The 22,594-nt window shown below is 44.0% G+C and overlaps 1 protein-coding gene across 2 annotated transcripts in view; it reads left to right on the top strand.

Annotated features, from left to right (window-relative positions):
* The window catches only part of SGPL1 (sphingosine-1-phosphate lyase 1), a 53,173-nt gene extending 32,339 nt beyond the window's left edge, over positions 1–20,834 (top strand). For both annotated transcript variants that reach the window (XM_061181241.1, XM_061181251.1), the window contains exons 6-15: positions 239–315; positions 2,054–2,182; positions 9,393–9,481; positions 11,431–11,536; positions 12,919–13,017; positions 13,656–13,805; positions 14,913–15,151; positions 16,559–16,705; positions 17,654–17,774; positions 18,283–20,834. In XM_061181241.1, coding sequence (XP_061037224.1) covers positions 239–315; positions 2,054–2,182; positions 9,393–9,481; positions 11,431–11,536; positions 12,919–13,017; positions 13,656–13,805; positions 14,913–15,151; positions 16,559–16,705; positions 17,654–17,774; positions 18,283–18,423 — 1,298 coding nt within the window. In that variant the 3' untranslated portion in view covers positions 18,424–20,834. The remainder of the gene's footprint in view (positions 1–238; positions 316–2,053; positions 2,183–9,392; positions 9,482–11,430; positions 11,537–12,918; positions 13,018–13,655; positions 13,806–14,912; positions 15,152–16,558; positions 16,706–17,653; positions 17,775–18,282) is intronic.
* Positions 20,835–22,594: the final 1,760 nt, after the last annotated feature.

The raw sequence follows: 22,594 nt of genomic DNA, 5'->3' as shown, positions 1-22,594 counted from the left end.
TAATACCTTTTTCACACTGTTGTTGATGGTAATTGTTGACCTTTCATCTTTATTTTGCTGTGATAGCTCTTTATTGGAGTTCTTTTTCTTGATTTTATGTAAGAACACCTTTGGGTTTCCACTCCAACTTTTTTTTTCTTTTGTACACAGAGGAGTTTCTTCCTCTCTCTTCTTTATTAGAACCTGTCTTCCCAAAGGCTCCTGCTTACTGATCCAGTGGTCTTCCCTTTCTCTGTAGATGTCTTGTGGCAAGAAGGGAAAGCCTCCGGAGCGGTGTACAGTGGGGAGAAGGAGCTCACTGAACTCCTTGTGAAGGTGAGCGAGTGCCTAGTACTTGAAGGGAGTGTGGCTCTGCCAGTTTAGATTACCGCATTTTTTTCTCCTTATTTTTGTAATTAAAAAAAATTACTTAATGAAAGTTTGTTAAAATAAAACTAAAGAGGTTTAGAAAGTGTCTCTACCCAGACATAGGCGAATATGCATAATATTGATCAAAGACATCTTCAATCTGTAAAAAAGTAAAATGTTACTTATGTTTCCAGGCTTCATAGACGCCCTGTGTAGAAGGCAGATACTAGGGAAGGTAGTCCATCATTTGAGATTATTAATGACAAGATATATTTTGTTGGATCAGAAGAGACAAGGGATGGAAACTGGGTCATAATTTCCTGTACTGCATGAGTCTCAAATCACATGATCTGAGAATGAGCAGTGGTCTCAGTTATAATTCAAATAATTCTCATTTTTTGTTGACTTTAAAATTGCCTTTAGCTTCTTCCACTTCTAATCAAATTTATTTTTTAAACCCCACTTTGTCGTATAAAATTGGCATTGGACTGCTGGTCTCTAAGGTCTTTGTGTTTGATTATTGTAACTATGAAACTTTGCATACCTTACTAAATATTATAGGTTTTGCTCAGCTGTATCTTGATGTAATACCCTGACCTTACTTCTGTGCTTAAGAATCTTTCAGTGGCTTCCCATTAAATACAGGACAAAACTCAAGCTGCTCATGCAGGAGAAAATACAAGTCCCTTTGTGAGCCAGCTCCCACCTTTTTTTTTTTTTTTTTTTTTTTAAACATCTTTATTGAAGTATAATTGCTTTACAATGGTGTGCTAGCTTCTGCTTTATAACAAAGTGAATCAGTTATACATATACATATGTTCCCATATCTCTTCCCTCTTGCATCTCCCTCCCTCCCACCCTCCCTATCCCACCCCTCTAGGTGGTCACAAAGCACCGAGCTGATCTCCCTGTGCTATGCGGCTGCTTCCCACTAGCTATCTATTTTACATTTGGTAGTGTATATATGTCCATGACACTCTCTCACCCTGTCACATCTCACCCCTCTCCCTCCCCATATCCTCAAGTCCATTCTCTATCACCTATTTTTTTCAACCATTCCTGTTATTTTCCCTCATGAATACTAACCACTGCCTTTTCTCTTTACTGAGTACACCTTGCTCCTATGTTGTTTTCCTTTCCCTCCTGTTCTAAGTGATGAATTCCTATTCATGTCTCAAGGTTCCACTGAACAGATAACCTCCAGAACACTCAGGATGTTCGTTATTCCCTCTTTAAGACCCCTTACCCTCATGTACGTATGTACATCTGGTATCGCACTTAAAATAGTTGTGCCAGACACTCTACTTCAAGTGCTTCGCATGCGTTATCTTATTTACTTATGGCTAGAACCCCATCAGGTAGGTACTATGATTATCCCCTTTAGCATATGAGGAAATTGAGCCTCAGAGAGGTTATCTGACACAGCTAGAAGTGATAGGTAAAGCTAAGATTTCAAACTGGGGCTGTTTGGTGTTTTAGTCTGTGCTTTTAACCGCATTTATACTTCCTCTCTTACCACATTGTAAGATAATTTTTATGCCTGTCTCCTCCACTATATTTTGATCTTCTTTAGATTGGGGAACATATCTTACCATTTTTCCAGTTTCTAGTGTTGTGTCTGATACCTAGAAACTTTTGTTTTTTGCGTGATTCTTTTTTTTTATACAATGTAATCGTCTTCACATCTGCTTGCATTTCTCTGCAGGCTTATGGAGATTTTGCATGGAGTAATCCGCTGCATCCAGATATCTTCCCAGGACTACGTAAGATAGAAGCAGAGATTGTGAGGATGGCTTGTTCCCTATTCAGTGGGGGACCAGATTCCTGTGGATGTGTAAGTATATGCAGGTGGCATCCTATAATCTGATTTTTTTAGCTTAAAATGGAAGAGTTTATTCAAAACATTTTATTACACAATACATGATTATTGTAGGAAGATCCAGATTAACAGCGATTTTTAAAGGTTATGATTTTGTAATTCATGGAGTATCAACATTTTGGTAAATATCTTCTAGATATTTTTTTCTCTTCAGTCTTTTATTTTGAAAAACTTTAAACTTACATTAAGTTGTCAGAATAGTTTAAAGAACATCCTAGATTCACTAAATATAAATATTTTGTCATATCTGCTCTCTCTTCTTTCTCTCCCTCCCTTTCTTCCACCCACCTACCTACCTACCCACTTATCTATATAACTTTTTCAAACCATCTCATAGTTTTTTGATATACGTGTTTTGCTTGAGCTGGATGTTTATTATTTTGCTATAAATCGAATCTCAGTTGGTTTAGGAATAAAGGAAGAGGGTGTCATTGTATTTAAAGATGCACATGAGGATTCCTTCTTTCAACTATTCTTTCCAGTAGATGTTTGTTAGTTTTCCTAAACTGTGATTGATAAACTTCTGTTGAGGTTTGGTACCACAAACTGATATTGCCTTCTCTAGAAAAAAGTAAATTTCAGCTTATCAAGATAGTTAGATTTAAACCCAGGGTGCTGGAGTGGTAACCTAGAGGTGCTAATTCTATCATATCAAATACTTTTGTAATCATTAGAAAGTCTGCAAATTTAATTTTGAAGGGCCCATCCAAAGACGAGAACATTTTATAGTTACTTTTTTGTTTTTTCCCAATAAGCAGCATTGGGTTTTACTTTGAAGTTGGCACCATGAAAAATCAACATGTTCAAATACTCAGTAGCTAACAAAACTGGTATTCCTGGCATTCATTTTCCCCCCAAAAGTTCCAAAACTGTTAAAAACCAACCATAATCTAGCAGTGGGTTCCCTTATGGCATTTAGATGAACGGGATGATGTAGAGGGGAGATGCCAGTGTACTTACAGTACGTGGGTATTCTTCTGTGCCATTAGACTCTTTATGAACTTTTTTTTTAAGCCTCACTAAATATTTTTTTAAATAATTTCTTCTGAAGATCAGTTGCTCAGTTTACTTTTTTTTTTTTTTTAGTGGAGTATAGTTGCTTTACAGTGTTGTGTTAGTTTCTGCTGTACAACGAAGTGGATCAGCTATATGTATACCTATATCCCCTCCCTCTTGGACCTCCCTTCCACCCCCCACCCCCCCGAATCCCATCCATCTAGGTCATCACAGAGCACTGAGCTGAGCTCCCTGTGCTATACAGCAGGTTCCCACCAGCCATCTGTTTTACGCGTGGTAGTGTATATGTATCAATCCTAACCTCCCAATTCGTCCCAACCCTTCCCATCCCCCTCTGTGTCTACATGTCCATTCTCTACACATGCGTCTCTATTCCTGCCCTGAAAATAGGTTCATCTGTACCATTTTTCTAGATTCCACATATATGCGTTAATATATGATATTTGTTTTTCTCTTTCTGACTTCACTTCACTCTGTATGACAGGCTCTGTGAACTTTTAAGAGACCACAGGTTAAACAAGCACAAAAACAGTTTGGCCTTATCCAGTAAAGTTGAAGATACCCGTATCTTATGACCCTGATATGCCACTACTTGGGATATATTCTAGAAAAACGTACATGTGTGTATCAGGATAGATGTATATTCATAGCAACATTGTTCATGATAGCTAAAAACTGGAAATAATTCAAATGCTTATCAACAGTGGGGTGGATGAATCATAGAATAGTGTGTGTGTGTCAGTCTATTGTAGCTGTCACTCAGAATGATACTCAAATTACTCCATTTTTGGCCAGTGGGAACTTCTTAATTTTGGCTCCTGGGTCTTTTTGCATGACTCAAGTAGTCTTTGCAAGCTTCCTTTCTTTCCTTCCTTTTTTTGGACAAAATATTTTTATTTGATGAAATATTCCAGGTTTACCTTTTACATTTCCTGCTCCAGACCCAGAATCAGCCGTTCGTTCAAGGAGCCCTAGTTCATTTATAGCCACGTAAAATATTTACATGGTTCCTAAGTCAAATTTATGGAATAAGACAGTTTTAAAAATTAACCAGAATAAAACCTGGAGAGACAAATAGAAAGTTAAGAGACATGAATGATAGAGTGAGAAAGGCTAACACACCTCTAGTTGGTATTTAAAAGCAGCCAGAAAAAATAGATAACCTGTAAAGGTTTAACTTTTAGAACAACTGATATTCTCAATAGCAACAATGGCTGGGGCAGTTGCGGTTAGAAGAAAGATGGGCTATGAGTTGAGAATTGTTGGAGCTGGGTGATACATGCAGGGGTTTTATTAATTCCCTCTTTAGCTGTGTATAAACTACTCTTTAGTTCTTCCATTGGGTTTTTACATTTCATTTACTGTGTTTTTCATTCTTGAGAATTCTGTTTTTTTTTTTTTTTTTTAATTTGCTTGGTTGTTCTTTGTAGTCCCTTTCCTTGTCTTATGCTTTGCTTAAATATATTACACATAATTATTTTATAGCCTACGTCTGATAATTCCATTATTCATGAGCCTTACCTGTCTGCTTCTGCTGGTTTCACTTACGCTGTCTTGTATCCTTATATTTGTGGTTTTTTTTTTTTCTGTGAGTCACTCATTTTCTTGGAAACTTAACTTTGAGTCCTAGATTGAAGTTAAGTTCTTCCAGAGAAGATCTGTATTTTTGTATTTACTTCTGCCCGTTACTGGGGATTTGCTGGGAAGTGCTGCCACACTGGAACCAATTTAAGTCTGATTTTCAGCTCTTAGTTTTGTACTATGGAAGTAGTCTGAACTCAGACCACAAACTCAAATAAAAGCTGTCTTGGCATACATTCTTGAGAGATCCTTATTTTTCTTTACCCTGAGCATCTGGGTTGAGAAAAGTAATTTTTCTTGCTGTTCTCTTCTGTACCAGCGGGGTTTATTTCTTGTACTGCTAAGAGTGTGGGTGAAGTCTCTGTTTTCAGCCATCCCCTCTTAGATTCCTTATCTTGAGCAGGCCCTACATTTATTTCCTGTTTATTTGTCTAAGTGGGAGTTTGAGGTCTAGATCTAGGAGTTGGCAATAACCCTCAAAGTTAAAACCAGCTTTGACATTCACTTATCTTGTAGGATTCTTGATTTTGCTTTGTTTGGGGGTTCAGTGTGTTCCTTTATGTTAACTCAGTGGTGGATGTAAAAATATTTTTTAATGTTTTATCAGGCTTTTTTAGTTGTTCTAGTAAGGAGGGTTACCCAAGGTATATAATGTATATTGCTGGAAATCGGAGTTCCATGATTGTTTTTTTCCATGTGGGAGACTTTTGTATACTTGAAAGCCTCCTTCCCCCTGAATCTTCTCTTCATCACAGTTTTCCTAGGATTCTCAGCTTTTCTTAGAGAATATGATTTCACAGATTTCCACCCATGCCCGTCCTTCCTCTTTGAACGCCTTTTGGTTATCTATGACTAGCCAGGTGGACACAGTTCTGCAAATGTAGAGCAGCACTGAGCTTTCAATCTCTTTCTTATCTGGGTTCACTAAATTTACCTTAAACCTTTCCTCTAAGTCAATATTTTTATTCTCAGCAGTGTTTAGTCTGTTTCGTGCTGTTCCTAATGTATTTAGTAATTCTGGAATCATGCTACTTGGTACTTTGGGGTTTTTTTCAGGTCTGTGGTCTCGTTCTGTTGTTTCAGCGTCCAGTCTTTCAGCTTTTGTTTTCTTGAATTCATGTTCTTATGATATTGTCCTATAGTGAGAAACAGGAGGAATTTCCTTCTGAGTTGGCCTTTATTTTGCAGGCTACCTTTTTTTCTTTTTATACGTTTGCATAGTTACGAGGCCATTGCTTTCATCTTGGCTCATGCTTCGGTGACGGCCTCTAGACATTCTGTTTGTTCTGATGCATGGTGGGTCATTTCTTGTCTGAGAGGCAAGGCTTGGGTAAAGCTTTGTTCCACCTGTATTAGAGTATCTAGGCCTCTTCTGAGATTTTGTTAAAAGTTACCTACTAGAGTTCACTCTGCCTAGCTGGAAGAGAATAATACTCTTTGGGTTTTATTTCTTTAGCTCATCCTGTATCCCTGGAGTCTTCACTTTAAAAAGTCAGTCCTGGTGTTCTCTCTCCCCAGGCTGCTTGTTTCTCCCCAGCCGCTATGTCTATCACCCGCTCATCTGACGATAAAGAAACCGCCTCCATTTGCTTCTCTGAAGATTTGGGGGGTATTAATGAGAATTCTCAGGGTTTTGCTGACTTACCCGGACAATTTCCATGTCTTGGAGGAGGGATTAAGAACTGGGTTTTACTCTTTGCTGTGCTTTAGAAACTTGTTTCTTTTTCTCATCATCAGTATTTCCCTCTCTTTCCTTGTTTGGTTGTTGTTATTGCAGGGTTTTACTGCTTTTTTCCTTTATTCTTGCACGTACTGGGGGACAGAAAATCTGTGAAGTAGTTTCAGTCTTCCATCTTAATCCAGAAATCCAACTCTGGGGGGGTTTTTTGCATTGCTACAGTTAAACCATGCCTCTCCCATTAGGACCCTTTTTAGTGCTGTGTCAGGGGTCAGGAGAAGGAAAGATAGAGTCTAAGATCCCCAGTCTCTTCTGATACTTAGACTTTTATAAGAGAACTAATTACCTCTGGGATTATGTGAGTTTCTCTGTTTCTCTCTTTCGTCTCTGTATCTCTCTCTCTCAATGAGCCACTTTTGGTGAAGAAAGTTCAGAGTTCAGAGGTGGGAAACAAGAGGACATGGCCAACTGGCTGGGCAGTCTTTAGCCTGTTCCCAACTAAGGTATTAAGCTCTTGTCATTCTTTATTCTTCAACCTTAAACTGTCCTTTTATTAGCTTCATTTGCCCCAGTTAGAATGGGTGAGAGGTGACTTTATATACTGAAAGAAATTAGGTTGCCATGGGAAACAGTCTTGGCTTGTGCAAATGCCGTCAGGTCCAAACAGTATCTAAAAGAAAAATTTCCAAATAGGACCTGTTCTCTTGTTTTCTTAGATGTCATATATTAGAGTGAGAGGTTTTAAAAATGTTGACAGATGTTGACTAACGTAATAAGTAGTTATTGAGGCCTCTGTCTTCTTACTTCAGAATTAGATTTCCATTTTTGGAGGGGTGGTGCCAGGGGTGGAGGGAAATGGGAGAGTAGCAGCATATTTGAACACAGAATTTAGGAATCAGAAATAAAAATTGGAAGTAAAATTTAGGTGTTCCTGCTTTTACAGTCCAAAGTACACTGGTGTTTGCCTAACAGATAATGATGTTGATTGGATTAGTTATTGGACTGAAAATAGGACATGTGAAGTGAGTGAGTGACTAGGGGTTTGGAAATATTTCTGCTTAGGTCATTACTGGACCTTAGTGAGAGATCAGTGCACTGAGGACTTGATCCTTTCCTGACTTCCTTCACAGCTGGCTTGGTTCCTCATGTGATGTTCTGAGGTTTTACACTGGACCACGGGACATGCTGCGATTTGCAGCGCTGACCTCAACTGTAAGCAGAGAAATGCAGAGACCTACAAACAAGTGTCCTGTGCCCGAGTTCAGTGCCTTACTGTGTGGATGACGGTCACATGTTTCCTGAAGGCTTCCTCAATTACAAAATGACTGACTCTTCTCAGCTAATCTTCCATATAATTCCTGACTACTGGGATTTTTTATTTTATTTTTTTGGCTGCGTTGGGTCTTTGTTGCTGCGCGCAGACTTCCTCTAGTTGTGGCGAGCGGGTTCTACTCTTTGTTGCGGTGCACAGGCTTCTCATTGCGGTGGCTTCTCTTGTTGCGGAGCACGGGCTCTAGGCGCGCGGGCTTCAGTAGTTGTGGCTCACGGGCTCTAGAGTGCAGGCTCAGTATTTGTGGCGCACGGGCTTAGCTGCTCCGCAGCATGTGGGATCTTCCCGGACCAGGGCTCGAACCCATGTCCCCTGCACTGGCAGGCGGACTCAACCACTGTGCTACCAGGGAAGTCCCTCCACTGGGATTTTGTATCCTGTGGTATTTTTGTCTTATATGTGGATATTACTTTAGGAAATTTCAGTCATCGCCTGCTCTCATTTCATCTCATGTTAAGCTACACTAAATATGAAAATACATAAAGTTTTACTTGTTATCAAAAGATGGATGACATTGGGTGAATCACTTAGTCTCTCAGTTTTGGGGCTCAGTTTTCTTACCTGTAAAATGGAAAAGCTTTCTAAGATTATATGAATCTTTGGAGATGATAAATCTAAGGAAATATCCACCTAGCTCAGTGCTATGGCTTTTTTTTTTGTTTGTTTTGAAATTATTTCATTCTTAGATGTTATCAAAGGATAGCCAGATGGGTATGACATGCCTGTATTGGTCATGGTTTACTGAGAGTCAAATCAGGCATTAAGAAATGTTAATGGAGGGTCTGGTAGGTGTCAGCTACTAGCTAGGTGCCAGGAATATTGTCATGAACAGAACGGTCCCCACCTTCATGAGTTTTGTAGTCCAGTGAGGAAAACAAGATGAATGAAATGACTTCTGAGTATTTTTGTATCAACTCTGGTAAAGAAATTTGCCTGTATCAGAGGTGCTAGGCCTAGCTTCAGGAAAACATTTTTCTTCATTTTAAAAACATTAGGATTTTTTTTTTTAATTTCAGATAAGTAAGTTAACAAGCTTCTAAGTAGAGGCTTCTCCTTTCTTTTGTGTTTCAAACTTGTCAAAACCACAAGTTTACTTTGGAATATCTGAGTGTCTCTTCTTGGTCTTCTAATGTATTGCATAGCTGACTAGAGTTGTAACTTCACAGTTTCACATTCTTCAATGGGCATTAAAAATTTAAATCAAAGTCAGTAATCCTGATGCTTTTGGAGGGGGTAAAATGCCCTATGCTATCTGCAACTGGATGAACAACAGAAGTGTAGGCGGATTGTGCACAGATGGGATCTGGGCAGATGTACGTTTGTTCATACAGTGTGGAGCTTCTAATCATTTAGTAGTTTTTATTCTTCTCCTGAACCAAGATTGGGCTTAGCCAGTAAAGTCAAATTTTCCTTCTGGTGGACAGAAGCATCTGCTCTGCAGCATGCATCCAAGAGCTCACCTGTTTCTGCATCAGATACCCTCAAGATCAAGGCAGGAAGTGCATGCTGATAGCTATCCCTAACTCCCTTCCACAGATGGCCTCTCTTTTTTATTACAGGTGACCTCCGGGGGCACAGAAAGTATTCTGATGGCCTGTAAAGCTTATCGGGAACTGGCCTTCGAGAATGGGATCAAAACTCCAGAAATGTATGTACAGTTCCCTTGCTATCCATGGAGGATTGGTTCCAGGACCCCCATGGGTACCAAATCCTCGATGCTCAGGTCCCTTATATAAAGTGGTATAGTATTTGCATATGGCCTATGCATATCTTCCATATAGTGTTTTTTTTTTTTAATTTATTTATTTTTGGCTGCATTGGGTCTTCGTTGCTGGACGCAGGCTTTCTCTAGCTGCGGTGAGCCGGGGGCTACTCTTCATTGCGGTGCGCAGGCTTCTCATTGTGGTGGCTTCTCTTGTTGCGGAGCACGGGCTCTAGCGCGCAGGCTCAGTAGTTGTGGCGCACAGGCTTAGTTGCTCTGCGGCATGTGGGATGTTCCTGGACCAGGGCTCAAACCCGTGTCCCCTGCATTGGCAGGCAGATTCTTAACCACTGCGCCACCAGGGAAGCCCCTCCATATGGTTTTAAATCGTCTCTAGATTACTTAGAATACTTAATGTGTAAATGCTATGTAAACAGTTGCCGGTATGCAGCAAATACAAGTTTTGCTTTTTGGAACTTATTTCCCTCTGAATATTTTCCTTCCTTGGGTGGTTGAACTCATGGATACAGAGGGCTTGACTGTATGTGTGGCTGGGTTTTTTCCCCTTTTAGGTTTGTCTGTGTGGAATACTGCTATGTGAAACAGCCTGATAATCTGTTTTCTGCTTCTTGTCTTCCTCTGGTAATTCCAGTCCTCTTCTCTCCCGTCCTGTGCCCTTGACCATTATCCTTCACATTCAGCAAGGTCCTAAGTGGATCTGCTAGTTAATATTGAAGGTCATTCCCTTTCCCAACCACCCAGATTTATACATGGTGTATATTGCAAGCAAGAACAAGATCCTTTTTCTAAAAGTTGACAGAGTTATAGGACTACATCTTTGAATTCTGTGATGCTATAAGTTTATCTCGCACCTAAGGAAAGCTCTACTTAGTTCAGTGAAAGTTACATAAATATAATAGGCTGCCTCGGGGTGCTCCCTAAGAAAATTTCAGCCTGACAGCTGTGTTCTGGGAGGAAAATTTTTTAAAATCTTCTTGAGATTTACCCATATTGCCACCCCTTGGACATAATTTTGATACTTGGTCGCATTTTTTTTTTCTCTAGGTTCCCTCCTTGTACAGTGTGTTTATACCGCATCTTTTGGGTTAATTTTTTTCCACAAGTGTCAGTGACTAGGGGTTTTGTTGTACATGATCTCATGCTGTGATTCATACCTAGCCTAAGAGAGTAAGTCAGGCTGCCATCTTTCTTCATGCATGAATCTTTGATGCTTGGTACTTATTCAGTGATAGCGATTTTTCTGCCTTAAAGGGAACAGATTAATTGTAAGAGAGGAGTAATTGAGGGAAGTCTGAAAGCAAATGACTTGGTTTCCTTTTTCAATACTGTTTGAAATGCTGCTCCCAAATACGTAGGAAAAATGGGGATTTTAGTTTTTCATAGGATCATGGTCTTTCAGAGATGGAGAAGACCACTGATCTGATGCTTGACTGCTGCTTTAATATCCCTGCTGAGCACTCTTATGTTTTCTGCTTGAACACGTGTTGTGTCAGGAAGCTTGCTCCTGACTGAGGTACCCGCCTTTGGGTAGGCAACCACTAGAGGGTTCGACCGCATGTTGATCGGATCCAGATTCCCTGTCAGCCCTGATTTATGCTTGGGATCCCTCCATGTGGCATTATTTCCAAGTTCTTCCTGCTACCAAAATGATTTGGTAGCAGGAAGAAGTAGGGAGAAGGTTTCTCTAGAAAATCAGTTGACCTCTTTTTGTCTATGCTTAAAAAGAAAAATAAAACAATATAAACAGTTTTAAAAATTGGACTAAAAATAATCAGAAGTTTCTTCCTGGTGATTTAGATTAGCTGCTAACCATGTTACCTCTTGAATCCTGTTTTGATTTGAATTTCACTGTTTTCTTCTTCCCTGTCCTTTAGTGTAGCCCCCCAGAGTGCCCATGCTGCATTTGACAAAGCAGCCAACTATTTTGGGATGAAGATTAAACGGGTTCCACTGAACAAAGTGATGGAGGTGGATGTTCGGGTGAGTTCCTATGAAGGGCTGTTGTCTGTCTTGGGCTGCAAGAAGCAGGAAGTGCTTTTTCCAGTGTCACACACAGATAGATAGGCTCAAAATGCCTTTGATTGTAGTAGCCAGAGTTGCAAAAACTGCCACTGGCAGTGGTGAGTCACTGCAGCTTCAGTCTTTTCATAAACTCTAATAGGAAGATGAGACTAACTTGAGACTTTAAAGACCTGGGTTTTGCTTCAGCACCATCACTTTCTCTTCTGTCTGTAAAATGAGCCAGGACTAACTTGCCCTAAGACTCTCACTGTTGTTTTCGATTGGCCTGAATTAGTACCATTGCCATTATAATAGTAATTTTTTTTTTTCAGAAGTAAACTGTACAATTTATTAGCACTAGCATTATTCCCCCCCACCTTAATTGAGGTATTAACTAATTAATTGACAAGTAAAAAATTGTGTATAAGGTATACAACTTGGTGTTTTGATATATGTATACATTGTGAAATAATCACCACAGTCAAGCTATTTAACATCTCCATCACCTCACGTAGTTACCATTTTCTTTTTTCGTGGTTAGAATACTTAAGACCACCCTGCAGATCTCGCAGCAGATTTCCGCTGTACAGTGCAGTGTTGCTCAGCATAGTCACGTGGCTCTACCCTAGATCTCCAGAACTTACTCATCTTGCATAACTGGAACTTGGTACCCCTTGACCAACATCTCCCTGTTTCCCTCATCCTCCAGCTCCTGGCAACCACAGTTCTACTCTTTGCATCTATGAGTTTGTTCTAGATTCCTCATATAAGTGAGATCATGCAGTATTTGTCCTTCCTTCTGTGTCTGGCTTATTTAACTTAGCGTAATGTCCTCCAAGTTCATCCACATTGTCGCAAATGGCAGGATTTTTTAAGCCAGAGTAATATTCCTTTAGTAATTATTTTTATGCCTTGCATTTACGTAGAAGAACTCTCTAGTTTTCAGAGTGTTATCAGAATCGCATTTGAGCCTCATGACAACCTGGGGACGTCGTAGAAGCTGTTAGTGTTCTTGCAGCCGAGGAAACACACTGGCTGAAGTTACGTAGTTTCCTCAAGGCTTCACTGCTAATAGGTGGGGCGAGGACTCACATCTGGCTCTTTTGCCTCTTAGCCCAATATTCTTTTTTACCCTCACAGTGATTCTGCTGTTTTTGTATTGTGCTCTCGGACTGTTTCCCCCAAATGTTTGTATTCGGCCAGCACGGCAGGGAGGTGGTCTTCTTCCAGGTTGGAGAGGTGAAGCGGGGGTGCTAGTGGACCTGGAACTCGAGGCTGGTAGCCTAGATTGCTCCTGGCAGCAGGAGAGAGGAGGAATTGTGATGTGGCTTCTCACTTTCCTTTCAACTTTAAACCCCTAGGCAATGGAAAGAGCCATCTCCAGGAACACTGCCATGCTCGTCTGTTCTGCCCCCCAGTTTCCTCACGGTGTGATAGATCCTGTCCCTGATGTGGCCAAGGTATGTGCGAGAATGGACTACTAGGCAGGCAGACTGAGATTTTAAAGTAGAATCTAATGGTGCAGGACTTGGCAAAAAGAAGCGATTTTGAGTTTGGATTCTAGCCCAGTGGTGATGAACAGCTCTCATCCGCCCCGTGACAAGCTGCACAGCTCTGCCGAAGCCTCTGAAAGCGACTAGCTTCTGCTGGGGGGGAGGGATAACACAAGGAGGAAGCCTTTGTTTAAACTGGACATTCTGAAGCAGTACTGACATTTTGATTCAGCTCAGGAAATAATCTCCATTTAGGGCATGGCTGCCAGAGCCCACCGTGCTGCCCCAGAGCACCCCTCCCTCCTTCCCCGCCCCCAGCCTAAATCAGAGTGCTTCTCATTTCTTGCTGGATTTTGCAGGTGAGTTTGAGGCCCTGCGTATTTAAATATAAAATAGAAACCACATTCAGATGAATTATTTTGAAGGCTAACTACATTTGAAAGACAAGCTTTATTAAAAATGTCAAAAATAGCCAGGTTTTTAAAACATGGAAGACAGTACGTAATGCCTTGGGCCTGTATCCCACCATTCCACCCGTGTTTTGCAAAGTTTTTGTTGTAGGGCTATAACTGATACTCTCTATGCTCTTTGGTTTTTGGAACTAGCTGGCTGTCAAATACAAAATACCTCTTCATGTGGACGCTTGTCTGGGGGGCTTCCTCATCGTCTTTATGGAGAAAGCCGGATACCCACTGGAGCAACCATTTGATTTCCGGGTGAAAGGTGTGACCAGCATTTCAGCTGATACTCATAAGGTGAGCGAGGGAAGAGACCACATGTTAATCAAAGTAGACAGTTGATTATTTTGACTACTCCCAATAAAATAAATCGGTTAAAGCATTAGTTTCCCCCATTCATATAAAATTAAATCTGGCTCTTTGCTCTCACCAAGGCAGCTGATTCGTATGACAAGGGACAGTGCTAGAAGTGACCAGCAGTAGTGAAAAGGAACCTGTTATCTTTATGTCACAGCTAAGAGAATTTCTGTATCCAGTGAGTGTATGTAACTGGGACATGCTGGTGTAGTGGCCCTTACACAAAGGTTCCCTGAAGCCTTGAGATCCGTGTGGGTGGGGGAGGCAGTGAGGTTGATACCAGAGTTCCTAAGGGGAGGTATGCTGATGCTGCAGCCCCCGTGCTCCTGGGGCTCCTGCACCTGCGTGACTGGAGTTTATCACTGGAAGAGTCCTTTTGAAAAAGGGATGAACTTATGTGCTCAGGATGTAATGTTTGGAATGTCCATGCCTGCCACCCCTGGTGCACTGAGGCAAAGTGCCCTTTTTCTTCCTGTCCATCCTTGTGTGGCTCGGGGTAACATCAGTCACATGCTAGCTTCAGTGAGTTAATTAGGAGGGCACACTCATGAAGTACATAGTTCATTTTAAAGCTGGATTAAGTAGCTTCTAGATCTTGAGCACCATGGTGTTCTTAAGAAGGAAGCATGACACTAAGCAAAAAAGATGGAAAGGGAGTCAGATCGTGATTTTAGTTGCTCCAAGTGACCTCAGTTCCATCCTATCCTGGCTTCCAGTGGAAATTTATCTTTGCTTCCATCCTGACATACCTCCCTGGGGTACTGTCTTAAATATGGAAAACTCTATGCTGCATGAGAGATAGGAAACAAACCCATTAACTAGACAAGACGTTGTTTTTCCTGGGCCTCAGATTCCTCATTCCTAAAATAGAGAATTTAAACCCCATGAACCCCCCTGAAGTTTCTTATACTCTTTAATAAACAAGTTGGAAATCTTAATGTGAGTGGGAACACAGGGAAACTGACAGGGGGAATCTGCATGACGAGAGCTCTGGGGCAGGTCTGCCGCATGGAACTGTACACTCACCTGTCTGCTTCTCCCCCTCAGTACGGCTACGCCCCCAAGGGCTCTTCAGTGGTGTTGTACTCTGACAAGAAGTACAGGCACTATCAGTTCTTCGTTGACACAGATTGGCAGGGCGGCATCTACGCTTCCCCAACCATCGCGGGCTCACGGCCTGGTGGCATCAGTGCAGCCTGTTGGGCCGCCCTGATGTACTTCGGTGAGAGCGGCTACGTTGAAGCTACCAAGCAGATCATCAAAACCACTCGCTTCCTCAAGTCAGAGTATGTGTGAAAGGTTGGGGGGCTCTGCCGTGTCGCTTGCTTTGTCTGCTATAGGCTCAAGGCAGCTGCTAGGCCAAGTGCCATAGCTCCAGCCCATCTGCAGGCCCCGCGGCTTAGGGGTGTGGTGCTGGCCTAGGGGGGATGAGCTCCCTTGCCATGCTGTGACTTGGAGGCCACACCCGGGCTCCATCTGTAGGCCATTTTGTCTCCAAGGATGTCCCTAACAACTGGCAGCTCTTACCAGGTGCTGATGTACAGCTTAATGGTTAAGACAGTGGTTCTCAAAACTTGAGGTTGAATCCTAATCAGTCACATGGAGGGCTTGTTAAGACGCAGATTGCCGGGTCCCACTCCTAGAATTCTGACTCAGTAGGTCTGGAACGGGAGTCTGAAGATTTGCATTTCCGAAAGTTCCCAGTGGACACTAATGCTGCTGGTCTGAGTCACACTTGGAGAATCGCTGGAGTAAGAGAAGAATTGGAGAGGGGGAGGGTGGAAGGGGTGGTGAAATCTGGGGTTAAGGCTAGAACCAGCTTGTGTGCTTTGTCTAACACACCTCTTCGTGTGTCGCCTGCCTGGCTCTCCGTGTGTCACCAGGATTGGGGAGGCCTTTTCACGATCTTGAGGGTGAATGAAAGCAGCCAGTAGGCACGGCTCACTTGAAAAAGGCCTGCATATGGTCCTGATACACCCACCTGCTGAGAAGTGCTGTACCATTTCTTGCTTTAGGGATTACATGGATGACTTTATTATTTTTATTTTTTTATTTTGTTGCTGCACGTGGGCTTTCTCTAGTTGCGGCGAGTGGGGGCTACTCTTGGTTGCGGTGCATGGGCTTCTCATTGCAGTGGCTTGTCTTGTTGTGGAGCACGGGCTCTAGGCGTGTGGACTTCAGTAGTTGTGGCATGTGGGCTCAGTAGTTGTGGCACGCGGGCTCTAGAGCGCAGGCTCAGTAGTTGTGGTGCATGGGCTTAGCTGCTCCGCAGCATGTGGGATCTTCCCGGACCAGGGCTCGAACCTGTGTCCCCTGCATTGGCAGGCGGATTCTTGACCACTGCACCACCAGGGAAGCCCTACATGGATGACTTTTTTTAAAGAGAGATGGATTATTTTTCCAGGATTTACAAAAAAGTACATTGTTTGTTTATCCCTCAGATACCCCTGGGGGGCATATCATAATTTGGGAGCTGGGCAGACAGGTTAAGAGCCAACAGTCTTGATTCATTGGATCTAGTGGCGTTTGAGCCTTAAAATATTTTTAATATTTAGGAACCACTGATCTCAGTCTAGCCACCTTATGAGAAAACTTAAGCCCCCAAAGGTTAGATTTATTATAAGGGAGACATGAGATGACCAGAAGAATGTACGTGCCTGAATTTCCTTTTTGTTCCTTTTGTTTGTTTTAAGACTGGAAAATATCAAAGGCATCTTTGTTTTTGGGAATCCTCAATTGTCAGTCATTGCTCTGGGCTCCCATGATTTTGACATCTACCGACTATTCAACCTGATGAATGCCAAGGGCTGGAGCTTGAACCAGTTGCAGTTCCCACCCAGGTGAGCTTGAAGACTTTCCTTTGCTCCATGACTGCTGAAGGACTTGGGCAGCAAGGTGACCTGAAGTAGAGAGAGTGACTGCTAGAGCTCAGCACTTTAGTGGCAACTGTAGTATCTTAGGATGTCTGTCTTGCCATTTGGAGTTATTCAATATCAAGAACAAGACTGTTAGCTTTAAACTCTGGCAAATTAGGTGGCAGCCTTGAGACGAGTGGTCGGTCATGAGATCATCTCCCACCGCCCCACAAACACACTTGCTCTCTTTCTGGGCTCTGTTCTGTCCCATCCGCAGGTGCTCTCATGACCTGAGTAATGGAGGGCCTCTAATCAAGGGCCTGTAATCATTCAGGCCGGCTGCTGTCGCCTTCCATAGGCATTTCTAACCTAATCTTCCAGGATGCCTTTAAATAAACACTCTGCTTCAACAGAGCAGGTCTCCTAGTGTCCTCCACGCACCCCCCGATCCTTTCATGTGTCGTGCCACTGCCAATCCCATCTGGATTCCGTTTTTTCCTCTTCACAATCCCGCTGTACCCCAATCTCCCTCCAGGGGCAGTCAGTTTCTTCTTTGCCCTGAAGACCTTCGAGACCCCAGCCATATGGCCCTAGCCCCATGAGGGTTTATCACCTAAGATAAAAGCGTCCTGTGGGTTGTCACATGGTTGAAGGAACAGCAGTGGACAGTTTCTGAGGGGAGGGGCAGGACAGAACAGCCAGCTGTATTCATCTCATCAGGGTGGTTCTTGGTCACGCTGAGGGCGTGAAGCCCTCGTGCCAGCCCACGCTTGACAGCCCTGATGCCCAGGACTAGGAACACTCTGACTACACTTGTCACCAGTAACATGAAGAAGCAATCAATAAATTCCTGTATTTGGGGCTGCTTATTTCAGAACTTTTTTCCCCCCCTTTTTCCACAATTCGTCTCACTTTGTCTTTCTTCTCCCATAGCATACATTTCTGCATCACGTTGGTACACACCCGTAAGCGAGTAGCGATACAGTTCCTAAAGGACATCCGGGAATCTGTCACTCAAATCATGAAGAATCCAAAAGCAAAGACCACAGGAATGGTAGGGATACTTGGGGGTTTTTTCTTCCTGTGGAAGTTTAGGTGTTGTTGGTGGGTTTGAAAGAATCAGGTGACCTCCAGTCTGTTCCTGCCTCTGTCCCTTATCCACAAACCTCTTTCCTTATTAGTTGGAACTGATGATCTCTGCTCACCCATTCCCAGGGTTTGTTTTAGTCTCAAATGAGGTATGCTAGATATAATAAGCACCTTGTAAATTTGAAAGTGCTGTACAAAGGCAGGTGGTGGTAATGTCCATTTAAAAAGAAAATTTTGACACGGGAAAGGCAATAAGCCTGTTTCCTCCGGAATTTTCTACACCAAATCCCATAGGACAGTCCTTTAGGCAGATAGGCAGACTGGCAAATGCCTGTGAAAAACATCCTATGCCTTTTTGCTAGAATAGTGCCTGGGCTGGGGAGGGGGGCATGGTGGGAGAAGGAGCGCATGACCACAGCGCTGTTTGCTCCAAACCCCTCGTCTCTAATGACACTCTTTGACTGGGTTTGTAGGGTGCGATCTACGGCATGGCCCAGGCTACAGTCGACAGGAACCTGGTGGCAGAATTGTCCTCCGTCTTCTTGGACAGCCTTTTCAGCACAGACACTGTAACTCAGGGCAGCCAGATGAATGGTTCTCCAAAACCCCGCTGAGCTGGGATCCTCCGTGGCCCCGAGGTGCATCTGGCCTTCAGAAGGTGCTCGGGGTGTGGGACAGGCCACGTGGTTTCAACATATCTGGTCTTTGCTCCATAGAGCACAACGAAGCAGACCATGAGACAGCTTGAGCCTCAGGATTCTTGTTTCCATCCTTTTGTGGTTTTTAATGTGAAGACTCTAAAGGATTCCATGATGTAATTATTTTGCCCTTGTTCTAAATGTTACCCTGGGAATTGTTTGTTTTAACCATTTCCTTCTCTAACCTCTCTTGCTTTCGGCTTCACTTAATCACGGTGTGGCAGCTCTGACCTGTCCTGACTCCTTAGGGAAGCTGGGCTACAGTTTACGAGATAGGAAAAGGTTTGCTTTGTTACCTCAGGCAGGTGGGCTAGTCAGACGGGAAGCGTTCCATAACCGAGGTTTCCCTCGGTGGGGGTGAGGGCTGCTCTAAGCAGGAGGCTTCTCCAGTCCTCCTGTGTGAGTGGTTGGCTGTCTCAGGGTCCCTTCTGTTGCAGCTTGTGTTGTCTCTTGAGGACACAGGTTGACCAGCCATTGTTCTTGTTATGCGGGGCCGGCGTGGTCCAGCAGATCTGCTCAGTCCACCCAGGCACGGTCTGGAGCAGTCGCGGGTCCTCGTCTGTGCCTGCAGTTCCCATTCGATACTTGGTTGTCATCATCTTTGAAGATTCTTGTTGGAAATTATGCTCCCACTGGTTTGTTCCTGTTTCCATGGACGAGGAAGAGAATCTAGGACCTTCTGGGGCTCTGGCGCTGCCTCTCTGAATTGGCAGTGTGAGAGCACACCTGAACTCTCTTGGGCTGGTGATGATCGGAACCAGGCCCTTTTCTATACTTTTCTGAGGATCAGAGTGGGGTAAGCACCCAAATTCAGATGTGTCACCAGAGTTGGCAGCAGTCCTCACCTCCCTGCTGCTCTGAGCCGTCAAGCATGTTTGTTTGCCTGAGGGAGCAGCTCAAAGCACGTTCACAAATTGCCTTGACTTACCCGAGGTGGGTGTGAGGAGCGCGTGAGAGAGCCCCCAAGGCAAGGAAAATCTCTCTCCATTATGTGTTCTTCCTGCCTCTTCCCCCTTTATTCAGCTCCCAAAGGTACGACGGCAGTTAAGCCTCAGGTACTGCAAGCTCCTCGGCCCTGGCTAGGATGAGGTTAACTTTCTGGACTAGGAAGACATGATGGCAAGTGTCAGCTGTGGCCTAGGGCCTGGGATTCCTTCGTAAGACTAGTTGCTCAGGGTGGCGCAGGGACGGACCCAACCCTGCGCCCACTCCCCACCCTCTGCCTGCCACACGGGGCGCTGATGTAGGTTGAGCCGACACACCCTGTGCCTTCTTCCTCAACGGGGACGCGCTGCTCCTGACCCGGGCCGAGGGGAGCTGGATCAGTCCTTGAGGCTTTCACCTGGGTAGGGGCAAGTCAGGAGGAACTTTCCTTTGTCCCCCTACCCCTCTCAGGGACTCCTGAATATTCAGCCTCTTCAGGCTGGTCTCCTCTAGACTTCTTCGCTGGGAACGCCGGCCAGGAGAGCCACGATGCCCGGACTTCCCGCCAGCTCCTTGGCACGGTTGTCTGAAGTGTTCTTTAGCTCTGTACTTCCTCCACACTAACTGTGGCCAGCTGGCCGCGTTGTTGCAGGGCTGGTGTGGTGTGTTTCATCCTGTCTTCTGTGGGTTCCAAGGATGGTTCGGGTGTGTTTGTGTTAGAGGCTGAGATCCTTCGGACGTGAGAGTCACGTTCCCCCTGGTGGCTGAACTGCTGGGCACCTCCTGAGAGAGAGACTGTGCATGAACCGTCCCTGGATCTCCAGTGCGTTCAGGTTGGATAGAGGAAGTCCAGGGGCCCAGAACCACCCGGCAGGCACCACTGTGGTTTGTCAGCTGCTAAAATGGAGAAGCACGTGCCCTGCAGAGTGTGCTGTTGCTTCCGGTGTCTCCCAGGACCTTCCTCTGTGCTGTGACATTGCTTGGGGCGGTGGGGGGGTGGCACGATGGTGTTTTTCAAAGGGACCTGCTATTGCCACTTCAGGTTATGATCACGAGCGTCAGTCTAACCCAACACTTGTGGGCTTTCTATTCTGTACACCTGTGCACGTGAGTAACAGTCTGGCAGAGGTGGGTGGGATGTCTTGATGATGTCTTGTTGCTAGCAGGTGTCACATCGGCCTCTGTAAAAACTGTACTCATTTCTGGGTTAGAATTAAGTAGTCGCATGAATATACTGCCATGTCACTTTTAACATGACCAGTTTTATACTTGGAAAACGGTACTTGCCTCTTTTAGATCTTTTCTGTCTTTAACCTCCCCCTTTTCCATCTCAAGGCTCCCTTCCTAATTGCAGCAATAATCTCTTAAGAAGCAATTAAGTAATAAAATGTCCCAAATTTTAATCATTGTGGATGACTATATTCATTTGTCTATTTAGGCACATAGGGAAGATACCTACTGGGGTGGTGGCAGCTCCAAACCAGCTGCTGGCGAGAAAGCGCCCCTTTGTGTTGAAATGGTTGTGTGTGACCACTAATACCAGAACCAATTCACAGACATGGGTGAGCAGCAGTTCTGCTCAGTTCCAAGCACTTTCCTTGGCAGCTCCACCAGGAGTGGCGGTCACACCTGCTTAAAGGTCTGGAACTCACATCTTCAGTTCCTTGGGGCCAGGGCCTTGTCTTAAGTTTTCAGTCACCTCCCTCATCCACACCTGCTTACATCTTACTGATGGATGGAGCCATCTGGGGTGGTCTCCACCTAGCTGGGCAGTGTGGATCCATTTCACCAAAGGACACTGATTTCAAGCCCACATTTGGTTTGGGAGCCGACGGAACGCCTCAGATATCTGCACACGTAACCACTGGGCCTCTTGTTCCATTATGAACAGGAAGTGAGAAGTCTTTCTGAAGGGTTATTCAGGCTCTGAAGTTCTGTCCTTCAGGTAACCCAGCTTTTCATTCTGGCTCTCAGCCTATTCACACTTTGCCAGAATCAAGCCAAGGAATACCACCTTTGCCGTATAGTTTCTGCCAAATGACTTGGTTCCCTGAGCCCCTATACTTGCTTTGGGGTAAACCCTAGAGAAAAAGGGGCCAGGATATGTTTGGTGAGGAGGCGTGGTCCACCCAAGAAGTGGTGTCTTGATGCTTACAGCTGCTCCTTACAGCTATGAGCCCCTTTGCCTTCTCTGTGGGTCTTGACAGCAACAAGCTGCTTTTAGCTAGACCCAGTAGTGACAGAAGTAATGACAGAGGCCTAACTTGGTAGCCACCAGCTATAGCCTGTAAGTAGAAGTCAGGTGTTTGAGAGCCTTTTCTTGAGCTGGAGTTGTAATTGCCTTACTTTTTCTTGTGTTTTTTTGGTCCATAATAGCTCCTTAACATCCTCCCCTGTAATTTCAATTATTTGCATTAATTTTAGAATAAACATGTTTATTTCTAAAAAGTGTTGCTTGTGTCTTTGTACCACATCAAGGTGCTTCATATAACTGTAGTGCCCTCTGGGTTGGCGTTTTTCAGTCTTCGATCCATGAGAGTAAGCAGAGGCAGAAAGGTGACATAAGAGTCCATACCACCACGTCTAGTGGCTTGTCCCCTGATCCACAGCCATTAGGTCAAAGCACATTTAGAAGAATTTATGTCAGAAGTGAAGCAGATGGGGGAACCACTGTCTGAACCTTGTTGGTCCGACATTAAGCTTTACCGAGAACTTGTTACTAAAAAAGGTATTGGAGAGAGAGAGATCAAGATGGCAGAATAAAAGGACATGGAGCTCACCTCCTCCCATAAATACATCAAAAATACATGTACATGTGGAACAATTCTCACAGAATACCTACAGGACGCTGGCAGATGATCTCGTACAACCAAAGCTTCAAGAAAGATCACCATATAACTGGGTAGGATGAAAGAAAAAATAAATAAATAGGAATCGGGATGGGACCTGCGCCCCTTGGAGGGAGCTGTGAAAGAGGAAAGGTCTCCTCACCCCGGGAACCCCCTTCACCAGCTGGGAGATCAGCCGGGATAGGGAGCTTCAGCAGCTCAGAGGAGAGAGCAGCCATCTGGCTTGCAGCATGCAGCACAGAGAGAGACCAGCACAGACAGTCCCGGCCACCGCGTTGCACTCCGCAGCCCAGATGCGCATCTGCTGGAGCATG

This window comes from Eubalaena glacialis, chromosome 1 (assembly GCF_028564815.1).
Source record: "Eubalaena glacialis isolate mEubGla1 chromosome 1, mEubGla1.1.hap2.+ XY, whole genome shotgun sequence".
Lineage (NCBI taxonomy): Eukaryota > Metazoa > Chordata > Mammalia > Artiodactyla > Balaenidae > Eubalaena > Eubalaena glacialis.
This window is presented reverse-complemented; position numbering and strand designations above follow the sequence as displayed.